The sequence below is a fragment of the Salvia miltiorrhiza genome, chromosome 4, assembly GCF_028751815.1.
Source record: "Salvia miltiorrhiza cultivar Shanhuang (shh) chromosome 4, IMPLAD_Smil_shh, whole genome shotgun sequence".
Taxonomy (NCBI): domain Eukaryota; kingdom Viridiplantae; phylum Streptophyta; class Magnoliopsida; order Lamiales; family Lamiaceae; genus Salvia; species Salvia miltiorrhiza.
The window spans coordinates 26,015,297-26,036,998 of record NC_080390.1 but is presented as its reverse complement, the minus strand read 5'-3'; the positions used below and the strand labels follow the sequence as shown (position 1 = coordinate 26,036,998).

The following is a 21,702-nucleotide window of genomic DNA, read 5'->3' as shown; positions in this document are numbered from 1 at the left end:
TCACCCCAAACACCCTGAATTGAGCCTTAAGTTTATCAACTAAGTCTAAATGGGAGAAAAAAATTTCACATAAAAGGCACAAGCGCCCGTCTCACCCCCACAAACCCTGAATGTAGCCTTAAGTTTATCAACTAAGTCTAAATGGGAAAAAAAAATTCACATAAAAGGCGCAAGCCCGTCTCACCCCACACACCCTGAATTTAGCCTTAAGTTTATCAACTAAGTCTAAATGGGGGGAAAAAATTTCACATAAAAGGTGCAAGCCCGTCTCACCCCAAACACCCCGAATTTAGCCTTAAGTTTATCAACTAAGTCTAAATGGGGGGAAAAATTTTCATATAAAAGGCGCAAGCCCGTCTCACCCCAAACACCCGAAATTTAGTATTAGTTTAAACAACTAAGTCTAAATGGGGGAAAAAATTTACATGTACAAGGCGCACGCCCATTTCAACCTGAATAGCATCAATTTAGTCTTAGTTTAAACAACTAAGTCTAAATGGGGGGAAAATTTTCGTGTAGAAGACGCAAGCCCATTCCAACCCGCATATCCTGAATTTAGTCTTAAGTTCAACAACTAAGTCTAAATGGGGGATAAATTTTTGTGTAAAAGGCGCAAGCCCGTTTCAACCCGCATATCCTGAATTTAGTCTTAAGTTCAACAACTAAGTCTAAATGGGGGATAAATTTTCGTGTAAAAGGCGCAAGCCCGTTCCAACCCGCATATCCTGAATTTAGCCTTAAGTTCAACAACTAAGTCTAAATGGGGGGATAAATTTTCGTGTAAAAGGCGCAAGCCCGTTCCAACCCGCATATCCTGAATTTAGCCTTAAGCTCAACAACTAAGTCTAAATGGGGGATAAATTTTCGTGTAAAAGGCGCAAGCCCGTTCCAACCCGCATATCCTGAATTTAGCCTTAAGTTCAACAACTAAGTCTAAATGGGGGGATAAATTTTCGTGTAAAAGGCGCAAGCTCGTCTCAACCCGCATATCCTGAATTTAGCCTTAGGTTTAACAACTAAGTCTAAATGGGGGGAAAATGCTCATGCTCAAGGCGCAAGCCCGTCTTACCCCGAATATCGTATATTTAGCCTTAGCTTAACAACTAAGTCTAAATGGGGGGAAAATTTTTCATGTAAAAGGCGCAAGCCCGTCTCAACCCGAATAACGTAAATTCAGCCTTAGTTCATATAACTAAGTCTAAATGGGGAGAAAATTTGAGTCATATAAGACGTAAACCCTGCAGCTCCGTCTTTTATTTTCCAAGGAAAACGACACACAAACTCAAAACTTGAGATGAAGACCCGTCGTATCCATCACGGAAAAGTGCGCCTCTCCCAACTGAAAAATTTTCGCTTATCCTAATAGTCTCGGCAGACACCGAACATCTTGTATATCCTGCTCGATTGCGCGTGAGTCCAAAAAATGTAAAGCCAAAGAGGCGTATCTCCCGTAAGCGGAGCCTTGATCACTTTTATCTTGTAAAGCCAAAGAGGCGTATCTACCGTAAGCGGAGCCTATATCACTTTTATCTTGTAAAGCCAAAGAGGTGTATCTCCCGTAAGCGGAGCCTTGATCAGTTTTATCTTGTAAAGCCAAAGAGGCGTATCTCCCGTAAGCGGAGCCTAGTCACTTTTATCTTGTAAAGCCAAAGAGGCGTATCTTCCGTAAGCAGAGCCTTGATCACTTTTATCTTGTAAAGCCAAAGAGGCGTATCTCCCGTAAGCGGAGCCTTGATCACTTTTATCTTGTAAAGCCAAAGAGGCGTATCTCCCGTAAGCGGAGCCTTGATCACTTTTATCTTGTAAAGCCAAAGAGGCGTATCACCCGTAAGCGGAGCCTTGATCACTTTTATCTTGTAAAGCCAAAGAGGCGTATCTCCCGTAAGCGGAGCCTAGATCACTTTTATCTTGTAAAGCCAAAGAGGCGTATCTCCCTTAAGCGGAGCCTAGATCACTTTTATCTTGTAAAGGCAAAGAGGCGTATCTCCCGTAAGCGGAGCCTAGATCACTTTTATCTTGTAAAGCCAAAGAGGCGTATCTCCCGTAAGCGGAGCCTAGATCACTTTTATCTTGTAAAGCCAAAGAGGCGTATCTCCCGTATGCGGAGCCTGGATCACTTTTATCCCGTATCAGGCGGAAGAAGCGCAAAAGATGTAAATAAAGGAGAGAGAAAGAAGACCCAACAACTTCCACTCTAGTTCACTCTGGAAGAGCCGTCAGTCCCGTAAGACCCATCAACTTCCACTCTACTTCACTCTGAAAGAGCTGTCAGTCCCGTACGACCCAACAACTTCCACTCTAGTTCACTCTGGAAGAGCCGTCAGTCCCGTGAGATGCGATAACTCCTACTCTACATAACTCCAGAAGAACCGTAAGCCCCGCATCTAACTTTTTATTCCCCAATCTACGAAAGATAAAAGAGTTTAAGCTCTGTATGCGGCATGAGCTCCTGGGGGTTATACTACAAAATCAAAATAAAAGAAAAAGTGGGATGAAGAAACGTAAGAGACGTCTATGCAGTATACGTCGTCTTAGCCTTCGAATTATGTAAAAGGTGAAAACACCCGTGATATCCTACACGCCCTGCCCCTGCACGTTGAAATATCAAGCGTGACGACACGCATATATCACACCATTAGCGAATTAAATTGCACTCCCTAATTGAAGACCTCCAACTAGGGAGTGGGGGACAATCTGTAATGGGAAAAATCCGTATAAGCCGAAACTATACGGCCCAACGGGCCAGCCCGATAAAGCGATCCATACCATATTCGTGGCATAAGGTTCAAAGTAGGCCCATATGCGGGAAATACGCGAACCCACTAGGAAAAACCCTAAACTCAACAGTTAATCGATGACTAGGTCAGACGAGAGTCACTGAAGATCGTTTCCTAAGAAATCGGAATCGCTAGGGTTTCAAGGAGCATTCCAGTAAACCCTAACCCTAGCCGCCTCCCTGCAGGCCCGTAACCTATATATACTAATTCGCTAACACAATCAGGGAAGGACAATGACTCATATCCACTCTTGCACTCGCACACGATCTCTCATTCCCGATCTCCCTGCTCTTCCGTTCCGCCTCCACGCTTACAACTTTCTAGGGTTCCGATCATCCAACTAGCCCCGCCAGCCCGAACGTCTGTCGCCCCGTGATCCGCCGTCACTGATATTCATTCTTGCACTCACGATCACTAACTCCCGTTATCTCATGCTCTCCCCGTTCTTCCGTTCCGTCTCCACGCTCACAACTCTCAAAGGTTCCGATCGCTCGACTAGCCCCGCTAGCCCGAACGTCCGTCGTCCCTTATTCCACACCGCTCATTAGCTTTCATTCAATTTCAGGGACACCCCGATCTTTCGGATACATCACTTATTACTGTCTTCTTTTTACCATTTATTTATTTCGTTACGTTACTTACGCTTAATATTTCCATCGGTTTACTGACTTGAGCGTCGGATCCCTTCCATCGACACCCCCACTGGTGCTCTTCGGAGGGCTCTAACGTTACTTGTGGTTTCAAGTTGCTAGTGCCCGTCGATTCAGATATGACTGACGTCACTTCCGTAATTGTTGGGTTCACCCCCTACAAAATCAAAGTGATACACGAATCAACATATATATTTGAAATCTTATTAGTATTAAGATTCTATTAAGTCACCGAGATCTTGATACTTCACTTATGTCAGATAGAAGAATACATCTCACTGTAATCCTATCAATATGTTATAACGTACCAGTATAGACAAATAGTCAAGACAAATTATTTCCATCTATACTGCAGCCTAGACCAACGACTCATCCTAGAGTCATCTCAGCTGTGAGCTATTTATATCTCTTAAGTTTATTCCAATTATATGACCTTTTGTGATCCGTTAATCACCATATAATCAACTTATATAGAGATAAAGGACATACATATGCAATCATGAACACAATCAAACAGGAGATCAAATAGTGAACACATGAATCATTGTATACAAGCATAAAACATTCTTGTTTTTAGTATACAAATCCAACAATAAGAACTCGATGAAGATTGGTATTGCCATTCGTAATCATGAAGCTAACTTTGTGGTGGGGAAATCTATCAATGTTCTGGGTACTCATAGCGTCGAGGAAGGTGAACTCTTGGGTATGAAGGAGATTTTGTCATGGATCAAAGAGCTTGATCTTGTTCACGGGTGGGTGGAGTCAGATAGTAAGTTGGCTTATGATGCAATCGGTTCGCAAGATAGGAACCTCACTGAGTTTGGTGCTATTGCGGTCCACTACCGTTGCGAGCTAATGTTGCTTCCAGGTTTTCGGGTCAGACATATTAGAAGGAATCAAAATGCTATAGCTCACTGCTTAGCTAAAGCTGCGAGAGATGTAACTACACTTCATGTTTGGAATGAACCTCCGTCGTTTGTGGAGGGTCATCTCCATGTTCCATGCCAGTGTGCTCAACAAATTATCTCTCATTTTCTTAAAAAAAATGTAAAACAAAAGCATATTTTGTAACAAGTGAATTGGAATCTAAATTACATCAGTTGACCACCATCATTAGGGGATTTTGATATCTAATCAAAATAAAAGATTTTTTCTAGCAATTTTTCCCCTTTTGATAATGTTAAAACCTATCTCTATGAGCAAACTGAAGGAATTTATCTTTATATGAGGAAAGTTGCTGGGAGCTGAGGAGTCCTCCATCTAAAACGTGTCTTCTCCCTTAGCATGATTTTTCCCCTTTCTAAGAAAAAATAAGGTTAGATCAGAAAAATAGAGATATTATTAGTGTAATCATAAGATCAGTATGAGAAAACAAAAGAACAAAGCGTAAACAAAGAGACATTATCTTCATGGTGTACTGAGGAAAGAAATGTCTTTTATAAATTGGTAATAGCTGAAAAATATACAGGACTTTTCATTTTCTGATTTATATCGTCATCTTTTAATTGACTAAAAAATACATTAATTTTTAATTTGTTCGCAATTATCCCACGATGAGGGCCTCTAGCAAAATCGAAACTGATGTGTCACTTACATGGTGAAATCAAAGCTAATGTGTCAATTTTTTAGACGTCATTTTGTCAAGAATTAAAACAATGTAATATTTAATTAAAAAAAACCCTAAAATCCCAAGGAGGTCGATGGGGAACTTGTTGGGGGGAGGGCGGCGGATGAAGATGGTCTGTTGGTGGGGTAGGGGGAGAGGGATGAGGGGTTGTAGACCGGAGAAGAAGAAGGCACCGCTGAGGGTGGATGAGGGTCTGCGAGGGGAGGGCAGTCGAGGTCGTGTGGCGGGATTGGTCAAGGTTGTTGAAATTGGTCGAAATTGAGAGAGGGCTCGACTGAGGCAAGGATCTAGGGCTCAATCTGGGAGGGTCTGTCGGCCGGGGAGGGTGTGAGTTGTCATCACCGTGTTTCCCAAACAGATACAACATAGATAAATGGTTGTAGGTGGAGCTCAGCCTTCTCTGGTATATATCTACAGTTTCTTCCACGAGCAGCACCATAGTCTCTATTGTCGTGCGGTCCTCTGTAACTGCAGTGATGGTTCTACCACCTCTACTTTGAGAGGGAACAGATACTCGAGCTTCGCCTCACACTTGTGGATTAACCTCTGTAAAGATTGTCGAAATTGAGAGAGGGCTCGATTTGGGAGGGCCTGTCGGCCGGGGAGGATCTACGAGGGTAGGGGTAGGGTTTGCTGGGGTGGGCTGGGGAAGGGTGTGACGTGTGTGTGTGTGAGAGAGAGAGAGTGGAGTGCGTGTGGTGTGACTTGGCATTTCGACAATCACGTTGGCATTTCGACTGCCAAATCAAATTTTGGGCTAACTTACAATTCGTGGGACAATTACGAATAAATTATAAATTGATATATTTTAGGGTCAATATAAACCACAAAATAAGCCAGGACACAACAAGAAAAATTGTTATTCTTGGAAGAAAAAAAAAAACAACAACAAGCAGCCCCACAAAATCAAGATTCTGTAGATGTGGCAGAAGAGGTAGAAAATCATGAAGTTTTGAATATCATGAGTTTTCCTGTTGTTGATTCATGGATTTTGGACTCGGGTTGTTCATTTCATATGTCTCCAAACAAGGAGTGGTTCATGGATTTGAAAGAACAAAGCATGCGAACTGTTGTATTGGAAAATGATCAAAGTTGCTGTGTTAGGGGCATTGGGAGTATAAAAATAAGAATTCATGACAACTCCACATGGACCTTAACAGATGTCAGATACATACCAGAGATTAAAATGAATCTCATATCACTGGGCATCCTTGAGAAGAAGGGGTTTAATTTTAAATCTCAAGCTGGATCTATATTGGTGATGAAGGGTTCTACTGTGTATCTAAAGGGAACAAGGAGGAATGGTCTCTATCACTTAGATGGAGAGACTATTGTTGGAATGTCTGTTGTTGCTGCAAAAGGAGACATGTCACTATAGCATGGGAGACTTGGCCATGTCAGTAAAGGTGGAATGACTCACTTGGCTAAAAGAGGAGTTATCCTTGAAGATGGAGCAGTTAAACTCGAAAAATGTGAGTATTGCACATTTGCTAAGAGCAAAAAGCTCCCGTACCCAGAGAGCAAATACATATCTAAAGAACCTTTGGAGTATGTACATGCTGATCTCTGGGGCCCAAGTAAGACACCAACCATAGGAGAAGGGAGATTTTTTTTTCTCTAATTGATGGCTTCCCCAGGAAATTATGGTTGTTTGTGTTAAACTCTAAGGATGAGACTTTTGCTGGATTCAAAAGTTGGAATCAATCAGTTGAGCTAGAAAATGGCTTGAAGCTCAAGTACCTCATAAACAGATGCACGTCATCAGCCATCAACCATGAAATTCCAGAAGAGAGATGGACAGGCAGAGCAGTAAGTTATGCTCATCTCAGAACTTTTGGATGCTTAGCTTATGCCCACATGAAGCAAGACAAATTGGAAGCTAGAGCCAAAAGATGTGTGTTCTTGGGATATCCTGAGGGAACTAAAGGGTATAGACTATGGTGTTTTGAACCCGGAAAAAGGAAGATAATCTTAAGCAGAGATGTTGTTTTTGATGAAGAAAAGATGCCTTATCTAAAAGCTGTGAATGAAGGCAACAAAGCACCATCATCATCAGAACAAATTCAGAAAACTCAACTCGAGGTGGAGTTGGAGAAGTCTGATCCATCACTACCTTACATTGATGGTATGTTTGATGAGGAACAGATTGAGGAGCCAGAAGGTAATGGAGTTGAGGCAGATGGTCAGGAACTCACAGGTTATCAGCTGGCAAGAGATATGCAAAGAAGGGTCATCCAACCACCTATCAGATACAGAGATGAAAACCTTATTGCCTATGCTTTAATTGCTGCATCAGAGACTCTATATTCTGAACCAAAAACTTATAGAAAAGCAATACAAAGCAAAAACAAAGAGAAGTGGATTCAAGCTATGACTGAGGAGATTGAATCACTCATGAAGAATATCACATGGATACTTGTTGACAGACCACTTAACCAGAAAACAATTGGCTGTAAGTGGATTTTCAAAATGAAGATAGAGATGGTAACCATTGAGTTACTGAGGTTTAAGGCAAGGTTGGTGGCTAAGGGTTTTACACAAAAGGAAGACATTGACTATAATAAAGTTTTTTCACCAGTAGTCAAGCACAGTTCCATAAGGATTTTGCTAGCATTGGTTGCTCAATTTGACCTTGAATTAGAGCAATTGGATGTTAAAACAACATTCCTTCATGGTGATCTTGAGGAGACTATTTTTATGGAGCAACCAAAGGGATTTATTTTGCCTGAGAACATAAACAAAGTGTGTTTATTGAAGAAAAGTCTCTATGGCCTTAAATAGAGTAGCAGACAATGGTATCTCAAGTTTGATACACACATGAATAAGATTGAATATGTTAGATCACAACATGATAGTTGTGTGTATATCAAGAATGCTGGAAAGGATACAATGTCATTTCTACTACTGTATGTAGATGACATGTTAGTTGCAAAGGAGCAAGAGCGAGATTCAGATTTTGAAGAAGGATCTGGAGTCTAAATTTGAAATGAAGCAGCTTGGAGATGCTAAAAGGATCTTAGGAATGGATATAAGCAGAAACAGAAAGAAAGGCGAGCTGTGGTTAGTTCAACAAAATTATGCTCACAAAGTTGTCAAGAGATTCAACATGCATGAAGCAAAAGTTGTCAACATACCAATGGGGCCACACTTCAAACTGACAGAGCAACAGAAGCCTCAAAGTGATGAAGAGAGAAGACAGATGGATAAGATACCATATGCTAATGTTGTGGGCAACATTATGTATATCATGGTATGCACAAGACCTGATATGGCTCATGCTATCAGTGTCTTGAGCAGGTACATGGCAGATCCTGGTCACTCACATTGGGAGGCCATGAAGTGGATTATGAGGTATCTTAAAGGATCTTCATCTACTGGTATTTTGTTTGAAAAGGTTAAAGACTTTAAGGGTGATGCTCTGGAGGGCTTTGTAGATTCAGACTATACAGAAAATCTTGATAATAGGAGGTCACAAACAGGATACGTATTTTTACTATATGGCTCAGCAGTTTCTTGGAAATCAAGTTTACAAAGTGTGGTTGCACTATCTACCACAGAATCTGAGTATATGGCGCTTACTGAAGCCCTAAAAGAAGCTCTGTGGCTCAAAGGAATTATGAAGGAGTTTGGTATTTCACATAAGCATGTCAATGTCCATTGTGATAGTCAAAGTGTCATTTGCTTATCCAAGCATAATGTCTTTCACGGGAGATCTAAGCACATTGATGCGCGTCATCATTTCATCAAAGATATCATCAACAAGGGTTTGGTGAAAGTTCAGAAGATTGGCACTGAGGATAATCCAGCGGATATGCTCACTAAAGTCTTACCATCTAGCAAGTTTAAACATTGTGCTAGGTTGGTGAGTCTGGTTTCTGATGCTGAGCAATAAGGTTGTGAATGCCCTGTAGTGGGGCATGGATGAAGGAAAGGAGGGTGATCTTGTTTGCCGGGTTATCTTGATTGAGTTAGATGCATTTGTGTTTGCTGCTCTTTTGGTCAAGGTGGAGACTGTGAAGCATTATGACTGCAAAGCTTGTTGTTGGGCTGATTGAACTGAAGTGATATCCAACTGAAGCTACATCGGACTGAATATCCAACTAAAGCTACATCGGACTGAAGTTTCTACTTTTAAAATGTATATATACCCCATAGCATGAGTTTTTTAGCTAAGAGAAGAAAAAAGAAAAAAAAGTGTTGGAGTGAGCTAGGTCTTGTCATTTCAGTCGCGTTTCTTGAGAATACTGTATTACTGTAACTCCGGCGAAGTCTCCGGAATTAGTGAATAAGATTCTTCTAACCTTCCGTGAACGTAGGCCAATTTCTTGGGCCGAACCACGTAAACCTTGTCTCAATCTATTTTCTGTTCATCGCGTTTTTCACAATCTCAATCAATTATTCCTACATGAATAAATTATAAATTGATATATTTTAGGGTCAATATAAACCACAAAATAGAAAAATCTTGTACATATTTTTCGGCTATTACTTTTATAAATGCATTAATCTTGTAGATAAAGAAACAATAGACCTAGACAAATCTATTACATTCAACAGGCCTTTTTTTTCCTCTCTTCCCTTGGAGCTTTCTGTTGAGCTATCTCCTGCTCATCCATTAGCGGCCTATATTTTCCGAATATGCGTTCAAAAACACGGATGGCTTCAACTTCAATTTATGCTCTATCAATAGCTTTTCCCACTCTTGTTCGTGCCTTTCAAAGTTGTTTATAAAGGTGCTTCGACGTTGACGCGATTTGTTCATAATTTAGATCTTAGATTTTCATAATTTAATTTGCTGAAGATTTGTTTTTTATTATGTGTTACTCATTTTTTACTTAACGAATATGAGTAGAATTTTTCTTTTTGATCTATTTTCTTGCTCTAGTGGAATGAATCGTGTTTATAAATTGAATTAATCGTTTTATTCCTTTCGAATTATATATTCTGCATATATTCATCTTCATGGAACTGTTAGAGCAAGAAAATATGTTCACCATTTTATTATCTTAAATTCCTCCAAAAAATAGTATAGTATGTCATATATATATGTTACTATTTTTTCTTTCAATTTATATAAATAGTCAATAACTTGAAATGATAAGACTCTGATTAAATGAAGCAGTAGCTAGCTTATACTAGAGATAATTTGGATATATATAATGGAAAGCAATATGGTATAATAATGTAATTAAGAAGCAAGCCTTGCCAAGACACCAACAAGAGGCGCATTGTTGGCAGTCGCCGGCTCAGCTTGCTGATAATTCTCTCTGGAATCTGTGTACTGGTCGCTCTGATCGGGCCCACCAACGATCGCCCCTTCCAACACGTTAGGGTTGTCGCCGTCCTTGTGGAACCACTCACCGAAACCTTCTTGGCACCCGACGGCCCTTGGGCTCTGCTTGATCGACACGATGGATGCCCCTCGATGGTGCACCCGTCTCGGGTAGTTGGACCCGTACCCGACCATGTAGCTCATCCTTTTGGGATTCGAACCCAGGATGTAGTCCACCTGAGATCTAGCGAAGGCGAGCAGCTCGCCGGGTCCAGCGGCGCCGCCGGAGCATTGGATGGTGGTGTTGGTCTTGGAGAGAATGTCGGCGTAGGTTGTGATTAGAAATGAGGCGCTGGTCACATACTGCAGATTGCTCCATGGGAGGAACCACAGAAGGCCTCCGTTGCTCCTCTGCACATTGTTGTTCCCTCTCTGGATGCAGTTGCATACGAATTCCTCTGCCTCCTTCTTGTACTGCTCCAAATTCCCATTTCTTGGCAATTTTCCCTCTAATATTCCCTATCCAATATTAAAAAAATATATAAGTGTTGTGTGCGTGTATTAGCTTAACGGTACGTGATTAATGCCCAAGATTTGAAATTCTGGGTTCGAGTCCACCATCTTTTAGTCTTTAAATTTCTTTATTTACTTGTGTAATTTATCAAAATATATACTATATATATATATAGGAGAAGGTTCAATGGAGAAGTAAATATTTGCAAAGAAACGAGAAGCAATCTCAACCGTTGATCTCATCTAATAATCTAACGGTCAGCGTTCGTCGTTTAACGTTCAATAGGAATTGTATTGAACTTATACACGGTTCGAACCCCGAAACTCCCAAATGTTCAACAAAAATATTGGTATGTTCAACCCCTTGTACTGACATGTTCAATGTTTCTCCATTCCCTACTTATATTATATATCCTTCTCCATAGAATGTTAAGATATGCAACATATTCATTTTGTGTTACTTTTATGTATATACCTTTGCAATAAGGAGTTGAGCTCCGGCATATTTGTCGTCCCAGGAAAACATTCTTCTGGTGCCACCTGAATTAGCGGATTTGATGAACTCAAGGTACCTTTCATCCTTGGTTGCTTCTCTTAGCCACGCGGCAGCCCACAAAAGTTCGTCCTGTCATCACATATATATTGTAAAAGATGAAATACTTACTCTAACTGTTTATTAATTAATTAATTTAATTTAATTGCCTTGTAGCATTTTTTTTAATTAATAAATAGAAATATATATACCTCGTAGCCACTGCTTGAATAGAACTGACCCGCTGCAGGAATGCTATTTTGGTATACACCGGTGTGTTTCGTAGCGAACTCAAATAACTGTTGATGAATGCGCATATATGGGTAACGGCATTGAACAAAAAGAATTTAAAAAAGAAAAAGAGAAATTAATGTTACTTGTTTTGCATGGGTGATGAGCTGAGACGAATATCCGGGATTGGAGTGGCGGAAAGCGAGGGCGGCAGCGGCCAGAGCGGCGGCGGTTTCTCCGGCAAGGTCGGATCCCGGGTGCTGATCATCAATCTTGTAGACAGTCCTGGGCGTGGTCATGTCCTCGGGCCTCTGCCAGCAGGAGTGGTCGGAGCCGCCGTCTCCGACCTCGCCGTACAAAACGTCGGGCTGCGGATGGGCCTTCATCAGATAATCAGTGCCCCATTTGATAGCCGCGAGAGCGTTTGATAGCTCATGTCGGGCCCCCAGATGCGGCCCGAATTCCACGGCGCTCCACGCCAGCATCGTCACCGTGTATGCCATCGGAAACCCAAATTTCACGTTGTCTCCGGCGTCGTAGTATCCGCCCACCAGATTCACCTGCATAATTTCCAATATACATTTATATATTATTCAAAACCAATACTTATAAACTTTCTGATTAATTTACATAGATTGCTACCTAGCTAGTTTGCATGGAAGTACACTGGAAATTAAGTGGGGTCCATTAATATCGTCAAATTTAAGTAATTAATTTACACAAAGCATAGCATGCATCTTTTACATGTAAGTATGAGTATAATATATAAGACGAAGATCAGATTAAAAAGCATTCTTATTTTGTAATAGTAGAAACAAATCTAGTCCATATATATAATTATAGATGTGGTAAAAGATTAAATTTGAATTATGATGGATTATTACCCCAGCGGCGTTGCCATCGCTAAGTCCAGAATCTCCTCTCCACTTGAGTCTCTGGTTAGAAGGCAACTTCCCTGACCTTTGTGCTTCATAGAACAACAATGATTTAGTTAGGGCAGCTCCATAATCGTATGAAACCGCATTTTGGATTTGAGACAATCCAAATATTGCTAAAAAGAGGCACAACTTAGACATAGTTGCAAGCTTAAGATTATATTGCAACTAAAAGTGTGGAATGTGTGGAAGATTGGAAAGGATGTTTGCCCTATTTATAGTAGTAGCAAAATTGAAAATAATAATTGCAGAGTCAATGTGATTTCCCATGCATGAAGCAGGTGCATCTCCCTTGAGCTTCCGGTATATCTACCATTTTAATTAGGTAAAAATCTTGAGATCATTGAGGTTAATTATGAAGTGATACACATTAATTATTCGTCCAATAGTTAGGCAAATTGAGCGGGGCGGGCTATTTTTAGACAAGAACATTAATTAATAATAGATTTTAATACTAAGAAAAAAAAATAGCGATCCTTAAATTGCAAAATTGGCTAAAAATACTTAATGAATTTCTTGCGGTTAACTCTAAACATATAAATTAAAATCAACTCTCAGAACTAAAAGATGTGGAATTGGCTAGTAAAAAGATAAACGAATAAGGCTAATTAAACTACATTTTAAATCGTAAACTGTTAATGTTCTACTATTAACGTCACGAATTATTCATTTTTTTTAGAATATGATATCATTCGTTATTAAAACTAAAACTAGCAAATTATCATAAAGGTAAACAATTTATTAAAGATAAGGTGGAACAAAACCATGTCGTTTCAATCCGCAAAACGGAAAGCGTACGGAAAATGGAGCAAGCTACATTACTTTTTTATATATGTTGAAATTTGACATTGCAGATATTTTTATTAGTTTTAAATAGTTGGTTGCATATAAATACACCAATTTTTAGTATTTTTTAATTTTTACCATGAATTTTATTTTTTGAATATTAATACACGAACTTTGTGTTCGTCTTATTTTCATAAAACTTATTTTTTCCAAATTAACGCTGACATGTCCGCTGAAACTATCACCGTGGAATGATCGGCCGACTGTCTTAATTATTTTTTTTAGTCATTTACATGTCAATACACGAATTTTCAACATTTTCTAGTTTTTCTGTCACAGCCCGCCCTAACTAAGGATAGTTAAGCCGAGTGATCTACGACTATGGATGGGGTTAAAGAAGAAGGGGAAGAAAAGGGGCGTCATTTATAGCCGTAAAACTTACTCATCTTAATAAAACTCGTCATTTTTATTCATGAATACTCAATTGAAAATAGTCTATGAAAGACAGCATAAAACTTAATTAATATCATTAATCAAGTTATACATCATATGAAACCATTCTCTTAAGACTCAAAGTATGACATAACATACTATAACATCAACAACATCTTGCAGCGGAAAGTAGCTAGACATATGTATGAAGACATATTCTAGACAGGTTAACTATTTATTAACAACCCTGGAGACTCCGCTCATTGCAGCACCATCATCACATCAGCTCAACCTGCACATTTAGAAAACATATGCAGGGCTGAGTACAAAAGCACTCAGTGGGCACGTATGCCTAGGTATAAAAATACATGCTTCAAAACTGTAAATTGTCATGCCATCATAAACAGTACAGCAAGGGAGTTTTTCGCTAAAAAGGCCCAAGCTTACTAAGTTCATTTGTGATTCTTAAAGTTCGTCTGCAGACTAAGTTCTCTTGTAATCTATCATATCTGGAACTGTGTGCCGGAGAGGTGGCCACCTCTCACGGTCACTTGACCGGCCAACCCGCTAGATGACTCACGGTCACTGGTGTACACTAGCCCTGGCAGGATAGCTATCAACTGCTCAAGACCCGAATTCGATTGCATCATTGGCAAAGCCAAAGCAGATAGATATCATACTAAAATTTAAACATTTTATGGCAAGACAATACTTGAAATAACTTTAACTCAAAGATTTTTGTCATGAAATAACTTGCTTGAACGTAACATTTAAACTCATTTGATATATATATGAAACTGAAATTAACAGTTAGATCATCTCATGCATTCATTCGTATAAGAGGCCTACGACACGCAGGGGATCTCTGTATACGTATAGTAAAAGTAATGCCCACCTGATTGCAGTGTTTTGCTACTTAAGACAATGATTCTCTTTCCTTAGCGCGATAGGTTACTCAGGCGCTTTTGTTTATTTGAACCTTTAATAACACGAAAACATGTGTTCGAGTGAATAATAGAAAAGATAACAACAAATGCAGTGAATCACTATTCACTCATTTCTCTAACTACCCATATTTCCTTAAACGACTATATCTAACTCATATACAATCGTTCTTCCTTTATCAAAATACTTCATGTACCTTTGAGGATGTAGGAAATTCCATTTTATATTATTCTTTTATTTATCTATTATAAATAAAGAATAATTCTATAAACATAAAACGTTTTCCTTTTCCCCATTTAATAATGTCAATCACCAATATATATATATATATATATATATATATATATATACACATCAATAGCTCATTTATAAACTAAAAGTGATATTTTATCAACAATAAAACTTTAAAATTCTTAATAGGAATTATTTTGAATCATTTCCATCTCAACAAAACTGTATAGATTCAACTTCAACTAATAAACTGCTTTTACTCCGAACTCGTATGGAGTCGAATTTTATATCAATAGAAACCTATTTGAGTCTAGTTTAATTGAAAAAAAAGTATGTTGAAAAACTCCAAGTAGTTTAAGAGATATAGCGATTTTCCCATCGCCTACCAGATTCGGCAGTTTCTGCCAACTGAAAGTCCAGATCTTTGAAAAATAGCAAACGTTTCCGGAATGACCTCAAATTTTATATGAAGATAGATAACGCATATAAATTTATACCATAAAAATTTGAGAGCTAAATATCAACATATGGTTACTGAAATAGTTAACTTAATCATCTGCCTCACGACAGTTTCAACAGATACGGGCAGTAGACTTCTCAAATTTTAAAAGGGTAGTAAACGAAGTTCAAATAACATGAAACTTTGTACAAATATTCACCACACTCCCATCTATACCCCAGAAATTTCCCATAATATAATAGAAACGGGAATGCATCGAAATAAGGGCGTCAACTTACCCTTGTCCAAGTGAGCACTAATGGAAGTTGTTCGCCGGGGGTTTTTCTGGTCGTCGTTCCGCTATGGTGTTTAGCCGCGAAGGTCTACGACTTAGTCTTCCTCGTGCGAGGTAGATCAGGCTACACAACGGTGGTTTCTCGATCCTTTTTCGTCGTAAGGATAGTGAGAAACGAAGGCCGTAAGTTGGCCGGTGGCTAAGTCGGGAATTCGACGTTGGCCTCCGAAGGATATTGTGGCCTTTGGTCGGGAAAATATAGAGAAGGTTTCGGCCTTTCGATTGTTGGGTTTGGTAGCCTGAAGATGGAGGAACGAGTACACGTTCTCGGTTCAGAGCCTAGTGGCCGGTCGGCGAATAAACGGCCCGGCGAAGGGAGCTCACTTGAGCTCTTGTAAGTAAGAAATTTAAAATTTTCTCTTGTTTTACCTCACACCTCTCGCACTTCTGCACTTCTTCCTTCTGCAGAACTCACCTCAATTTATAGAGAGGTTGAGGTGGTTGGTGGCAGCAAATGTTGAAGAAATATTGCTGCCATTTTTGAACACTTTGGTCTCGGCGTGATCATCTTCTCCTGCCATCTTTGAAAACTTTGCTCTCGGCGTGATCATCTTCTCCTTAAATTGGGGCTTTTTGGGTGTGATGGATTGCATGGAAGATATTGCAGCTTTGAAAATTGTGGTTATTGGCATGATTTTCTCTTGCTGAAATCTTGACTATTTGGATGGAATTAACTGCGGAAAAATGCAGTTTTTGAAGATGAATAGTTGTGATAATGATATATGTTGGAGGGGTTGGTGTAATAGTGTAGTGATTCGACTATTTATCGTGATCTAATTTCTCATAGTTCGTACTTGTTTCTGTAATAATTCTCCAATTCTCGATGATTAAATACTCGTCGTATTTATATAAATTAAATCCTCAATCTTGAGATTTAATACGTGAAAGTCGGAATTAATTCGCGACTTAATACCTTAACACATATAACGCGAAATAATAAAATTATTATGCATATGATCTCAAATTATAATTCCAGCAATTTGATTTAAATAACACGATTTATGAAATCGGTTATAAATGTAAAATTTCTAATGCTAGTGATTCAATCAACTGGTAATGCAAAGTTTCAAATGTGTAGCTAAACCAAAAATTTAATTATTGGTTTGATTCATGACTGAATATTAAATCGCAGCTCTGTATCTCTTATACAGACTTTTGCTGAAATAATATTATCTGAACAAAATAATCACAATAAATAATTAAAAGAATTTTATAACTAATGCACATATTTAATCTAATATGTATTTAAAAGAGCGGGGCATTACATTTTCCCACGAACTTAATACTTTTTCTTATGTTTCCCACGAAATTCATTTCTCCTATACTTCTCAATCAGCGATAGAATTTTTGGATCCAAATTTAAAAATTTCAATTTCTTGACACAATAAAAAAATGTAAATTAACATTTTAACCATAACTAATTAAGTACAATCTCGTTGAGAAATATGTCATAATAGAATTTTTGGATCCAAATTATATTAAAGCTTTTCAATTTCTCGACATAATAAAAATATTTGAATTATAACATTTTAACCGGAACCAATATTGCAACACAAACTAATTGAGAAATATGAAGGAAATGAATTTTGTGGGAAAAAAATGAATTTAATTGGAAAAATCAAAAGAATATTAAGTCAAATCAGAAGAGTACTAAGTTCGTGGGTAAAATTAGACAATGCTTAAAGTTCATGTATTTACACGCAGATAACTTAAAATAAAAATTGACACATGTACACCACGTAGAAGTCAAGTCAGTTACAATTTGATCAGAATTGCTCGCCATGGTAAAAATCAGATGAACACAAAATTCGTGTACTTATATTTAAAAAATCAAGTTTATGAAAAGAATCATAAAATACTGAAAGTTGGTATATTTAGCCCTTATCAATAATTTATACAACTTTTGTTCAAAACCAAGGCCATCAAAGCTAATATATATGAGGCCTGAAGCGAGATATTGAAAAAAATTGAATATAGAAAAAAATTGTTATTTTACTCAATAACAAAACTACTTACTAAATATTTGTAATCAAACTATAGCATATTACAATGATAACATAAACTTAATTAATCTGTTGAAAAAAAAATGTGGTTATGCAAGAGCAATTAATGATTGCTCCGTTTGGCTGCCTCAGACACGCCGGTGTTCGTTCCTTTCTTGTGGTCAGTGGCTTGTTTGCTTTATCTTGGTGTTGTCGGGTCAGTTGAGTCTTCTGAGTGGGCTGCTGCTGTCGGTTGTTTCCGGTGGTAGATTTGAGGTGATCGTCTCATTCTGTTCTTGTCATTGGGAGTTTGGGTGATGGCTAGTCGACGGATATTTTTTTTCTTTTTTGAAGTTTTTTCACTTGTGTTTAATTTCTTTAAGAAGGTTTTAATGAGACCTTTTTTTTAATATGTGTCTTGTGTTTTCAAGGATTTTTCTAGTTTTTTTTTTTCTTAAAAATTGCATATACATAGTTAATGAATTTATTTTTATATAATTAGATTTTTATAGTTTATTTGAAAATAAACTGAAGTTATAAATTTTGAAGTTTGTATCATTTAATATTGTTAGAACATGATTTTTATTTTATTTTATCATTCCATCAACTACAAACAATTATGTCATATTCCTTAAATTGTTCAATATATCCTCATTTGGATATTTATCTTTTCTTATTGAATTTTTTTAACAGAAGCTTTTCTTATTGAATTTTTAAAAATAGAAAATGGGAAATATATTGGAGAACTAGAGTGGTCAATATTATTAGGATTTCAAAAGGGAAATATATCATGATTTTTTTTTTATCTTTTTATTATTTACGTACAGATGGCATGTGAGAAAACTTGTTTTATTGAATTGAAAACAGCAAATAGGAAATAAATTAGGATGTCTTTCATACACCTTTTCTTATTTAGATAGCATGTGAAAAAAAAAAAAGTAGATTAATTATATACTAGATAGCATGTGAAAAAAAAAAGTAGATTAACTAGATAGCATGTGAAATATAGGGTTATTAGCCTGTAAATACACAATTTTTTTTTTATTTTCTGAAATATAATATGAACTTAGCATTTTTTCTGATTTTGACACCGACAAGAAAAAAACTCTAATTTACTGTTGACGTGAAGGCCGTAATATCATGTCATTCACTCTCTAATTAAAATAATGAATACAACTATTATAGAGAAAAATTTTGAGGTAGCCAAAATGAAGCATAAAACACAATTTATGGCCACTAATTGAAAATACTTAAATTTTGGCCTTTTTTCTGATTTCGGACGATTTTAACCTTAAGAGGCGGACCAGGTAGGATCCGGCACGCGGGTCGCGTGCGGATAGGGTTTAAGGCCGCGGGTTATAGGGTTTCAACAAAACTAATTTTTTACCATTAGTCCACCAATTTTCCACCGCCATTTACCATTCTCTCGCGTGCCTTTTACTCTAAACCGCCCTCAGCCGCGCTGCCAGAAATCTCGTGGAAAATCGCCGTCAACCACCACCTTCACCTTCTCCACATGCATATTATCCGTTTATATCCACTCAACTCCACTCCAAAAATGACCAACCGCAAGCGCAAGGGCGCTTCACAAACCAGCTCCAGCTCCACCTCCAAGCGCCAGCGCTGCAGAATCCGATGAGGAAAAAGCCGGATCTGGAGTTCCTGGAAACGTCATAGATATTTGCAAAGAAATCAATAGAGAGGAGAGTTCCGGATCTGAGGAACAACAAACACCGATCTAGGTGGTGACTCTTCCATCCACGGCCGAAGAAGCCGGAGAGGAAGAAAAAGCTGGCGAGAAAGAAGAATCCGGAGAGGAAGAAGATTCCGGAGAGGAAGAAGCTGGTGAGGAAGAAGAAGCCGGAAAGGAAGAAGAAACCGGCGAGGAAGAAGATTCTGGAGAGGAAGAAAACGTCGGAGAGGAGACGAATCCGCCGAGGAAGAAGACTCCGAAGAGTCCCCCGGTGAAGATGAGGATGATTTGTCAACTACAGTAATTCCTTGAAAACCCTAATTTACTTGATGATTTGCATGTTGTAATTACTCAATTTTTTTGGGATTTCCTTTGGCACTTATGGCACTAATAGTTCCATAAGTGCCAAGAGGAACATTGATTACTTGATTTATTTTGGATTACTTGGTTTTATTTTGGAATTTTCGTTTGTAGATCCGACGCTCATAACTGTTTAACCTGTCCTCTTAGGCTTAGTTGAAGCTGTTAACATTCTTATATATTGACATGTTTCATTGTTCGTTTGAATTATGTAATGTTGACCTTTTATAGGTGTTTGTCATTGTTGGAATCTGTTATTGTTGGGATTTCTGTAGGTTATGGCACTATTAGTGCCATAAGTGTCAAGAGGAACATTGATTACTTGGTTTTTTAAATATTACAATTCTCCATATCAAATATTACATTTTATTATATATAACAATGATTACTTTTACTAAGCATAAATAATTACATTATTATTTGATCAAATAATTATTATCGTAAGAAAAAGTAATTATTGATATGTATAATGCTTTATATTGAATGAAGGTAAATATTTATAGTAACATAAGTATACATTTGTGCGACCAAATGTATATCTTATGCTTATTAAAAGTAAATATTCCTATTAGAGTTTAGTGTTCAGGTTTTGGGTTTAGTTTACAGGGTTTAAAGTTTAGTTTACAGAATTTAGGATTTAGAAAATATAATACTTTATATTAATTATTATAAACAAATGTATATGGTCAAGTTAAACAAAGAATGACTCTATGTATAGAGAATAAATAAGAGATCTCATCCATTAAAACCGCTGCATCATGCGGCTTATATTGAATGAATTTTCCTATTTTATTTAAGAATTGTAATATTCAAAAATTACTGAAAGGGTATATGGGTAACTTTCTTATGAGTGAAAACGAAAAATCCTATTTTCATTCTTCATTCTCTTACTCTTTCTCGTTCCTCAACCCTCAACCGTCTCTCATTCTCTCTCCAATCTCTCCGTCTCTCCCCCTCTCCCTTGTGCAGCCACCTTGCCGCATCTCTCATCCCTCTTCGCCATCAGTAGCAGCGGCGAATGGCAACGTCCATCACATCCTCGCCAACACAGTGCAATATCGCTTCGGTCGCCGACATCTGCTCGTCGACGCAAACAGTCATTGCCGCTGCTGGTCCAAGGGCGCATCCCGACGCCGTAGCGCCCCCGCGCTTGTAGCCCATCTCGCCGATCAAGGTGAGGATCTCTGTTATCGCGATTTTTTCTGTTCGGCGATGAAGTTCAACAAAGGTAGGATTTTCGATTTATTTCACAATTTTAAGAAATCTTTTGAACAGATCTAGTGCGTCGTTTCAATTTTCTCATTATTCCGATAATTTTCCATCGATCATCTTCTCCAAACAAATTCGATTCTGGGCAAATCAAACTCGACCACTTTAAATTAATTTTACTTTTAAAACTTTGTTAAATGAGAACAACACAACATATGTTTGTTGAAAGTTCAAAACCAAAATTTTCAGATTTCCAGATTTTTCAGTGTAAAAGTTGCTGCTTCGTTCAATTCGTTCAAGTTTGCTGAAAAAAGAAAGCTTCCACAATATCTGTGTTCGTAGAATCAAATGTTGTTTCGCACAATGGAGTCTACAGCGAACCACCAAAGCATCGTGGCTGTTAGATTGATTTTTAAGCTAGACTCATGTTCATCAAAGAATTGTGTTCTGTTCGTTCAGAAATTGTGTTTGTTCATTTAAATTTTTTTGATATGTTCATCTAGAAATTGTATTGTGTTCATTGAAAAGTCATGATTGTTCGTTTTATATTATATTCATGATAAATATTACTTTATTCAGTGTAACATTTTTTTTCGCATTTTATGATTAAAACTTGTGTTCAGTTCATTGAAATATTTTGTTTTGTTCATTGAAAAATTGTGATTGTTCGTTACGTATTATATTTCTGAATAATTATTTATATATGATTGAGAATTTTAAAAATATTAAA

At 37.8% G+C, this 21,702-nt stretch overlaps 1 protein-coding gene across 1 annotated transcript; it reads right to left on the bottom strand.

Annotated features, from left to right (window-relative positions):
- Positions 1 to 10,146: 10,146 nt before the first annotated feature.
- Positions 10,147 to 12,713, bottom strand: LOC131020005 (endoglucanase 13-like). The gene is made up of 5 exons (XM_057948638.1): positions 12,490 to 12,713; positions 11,752 to 12,165; positions 11,587 to 11,673; positions 11,318 to 11,467; positions 10,147 to 10,848 (listed from the first exon to the last, which is right to left on the bottom strand). Exons 1-5 carry the CDS (start codon positions 12,679 to 12,681, stop codon positions 10,246 to 10,248), a joined length of 1,446 nt encoding a protein of 481 aa, XP_057804621.1. The 5' UTR covers positions 12,682 to 12,713; the 3' UTR covers positions 10,147 to 10,245.
- Between the last annotated feature and the right edge of the window lie 8,989 nt (positions 12,714 to 21,702).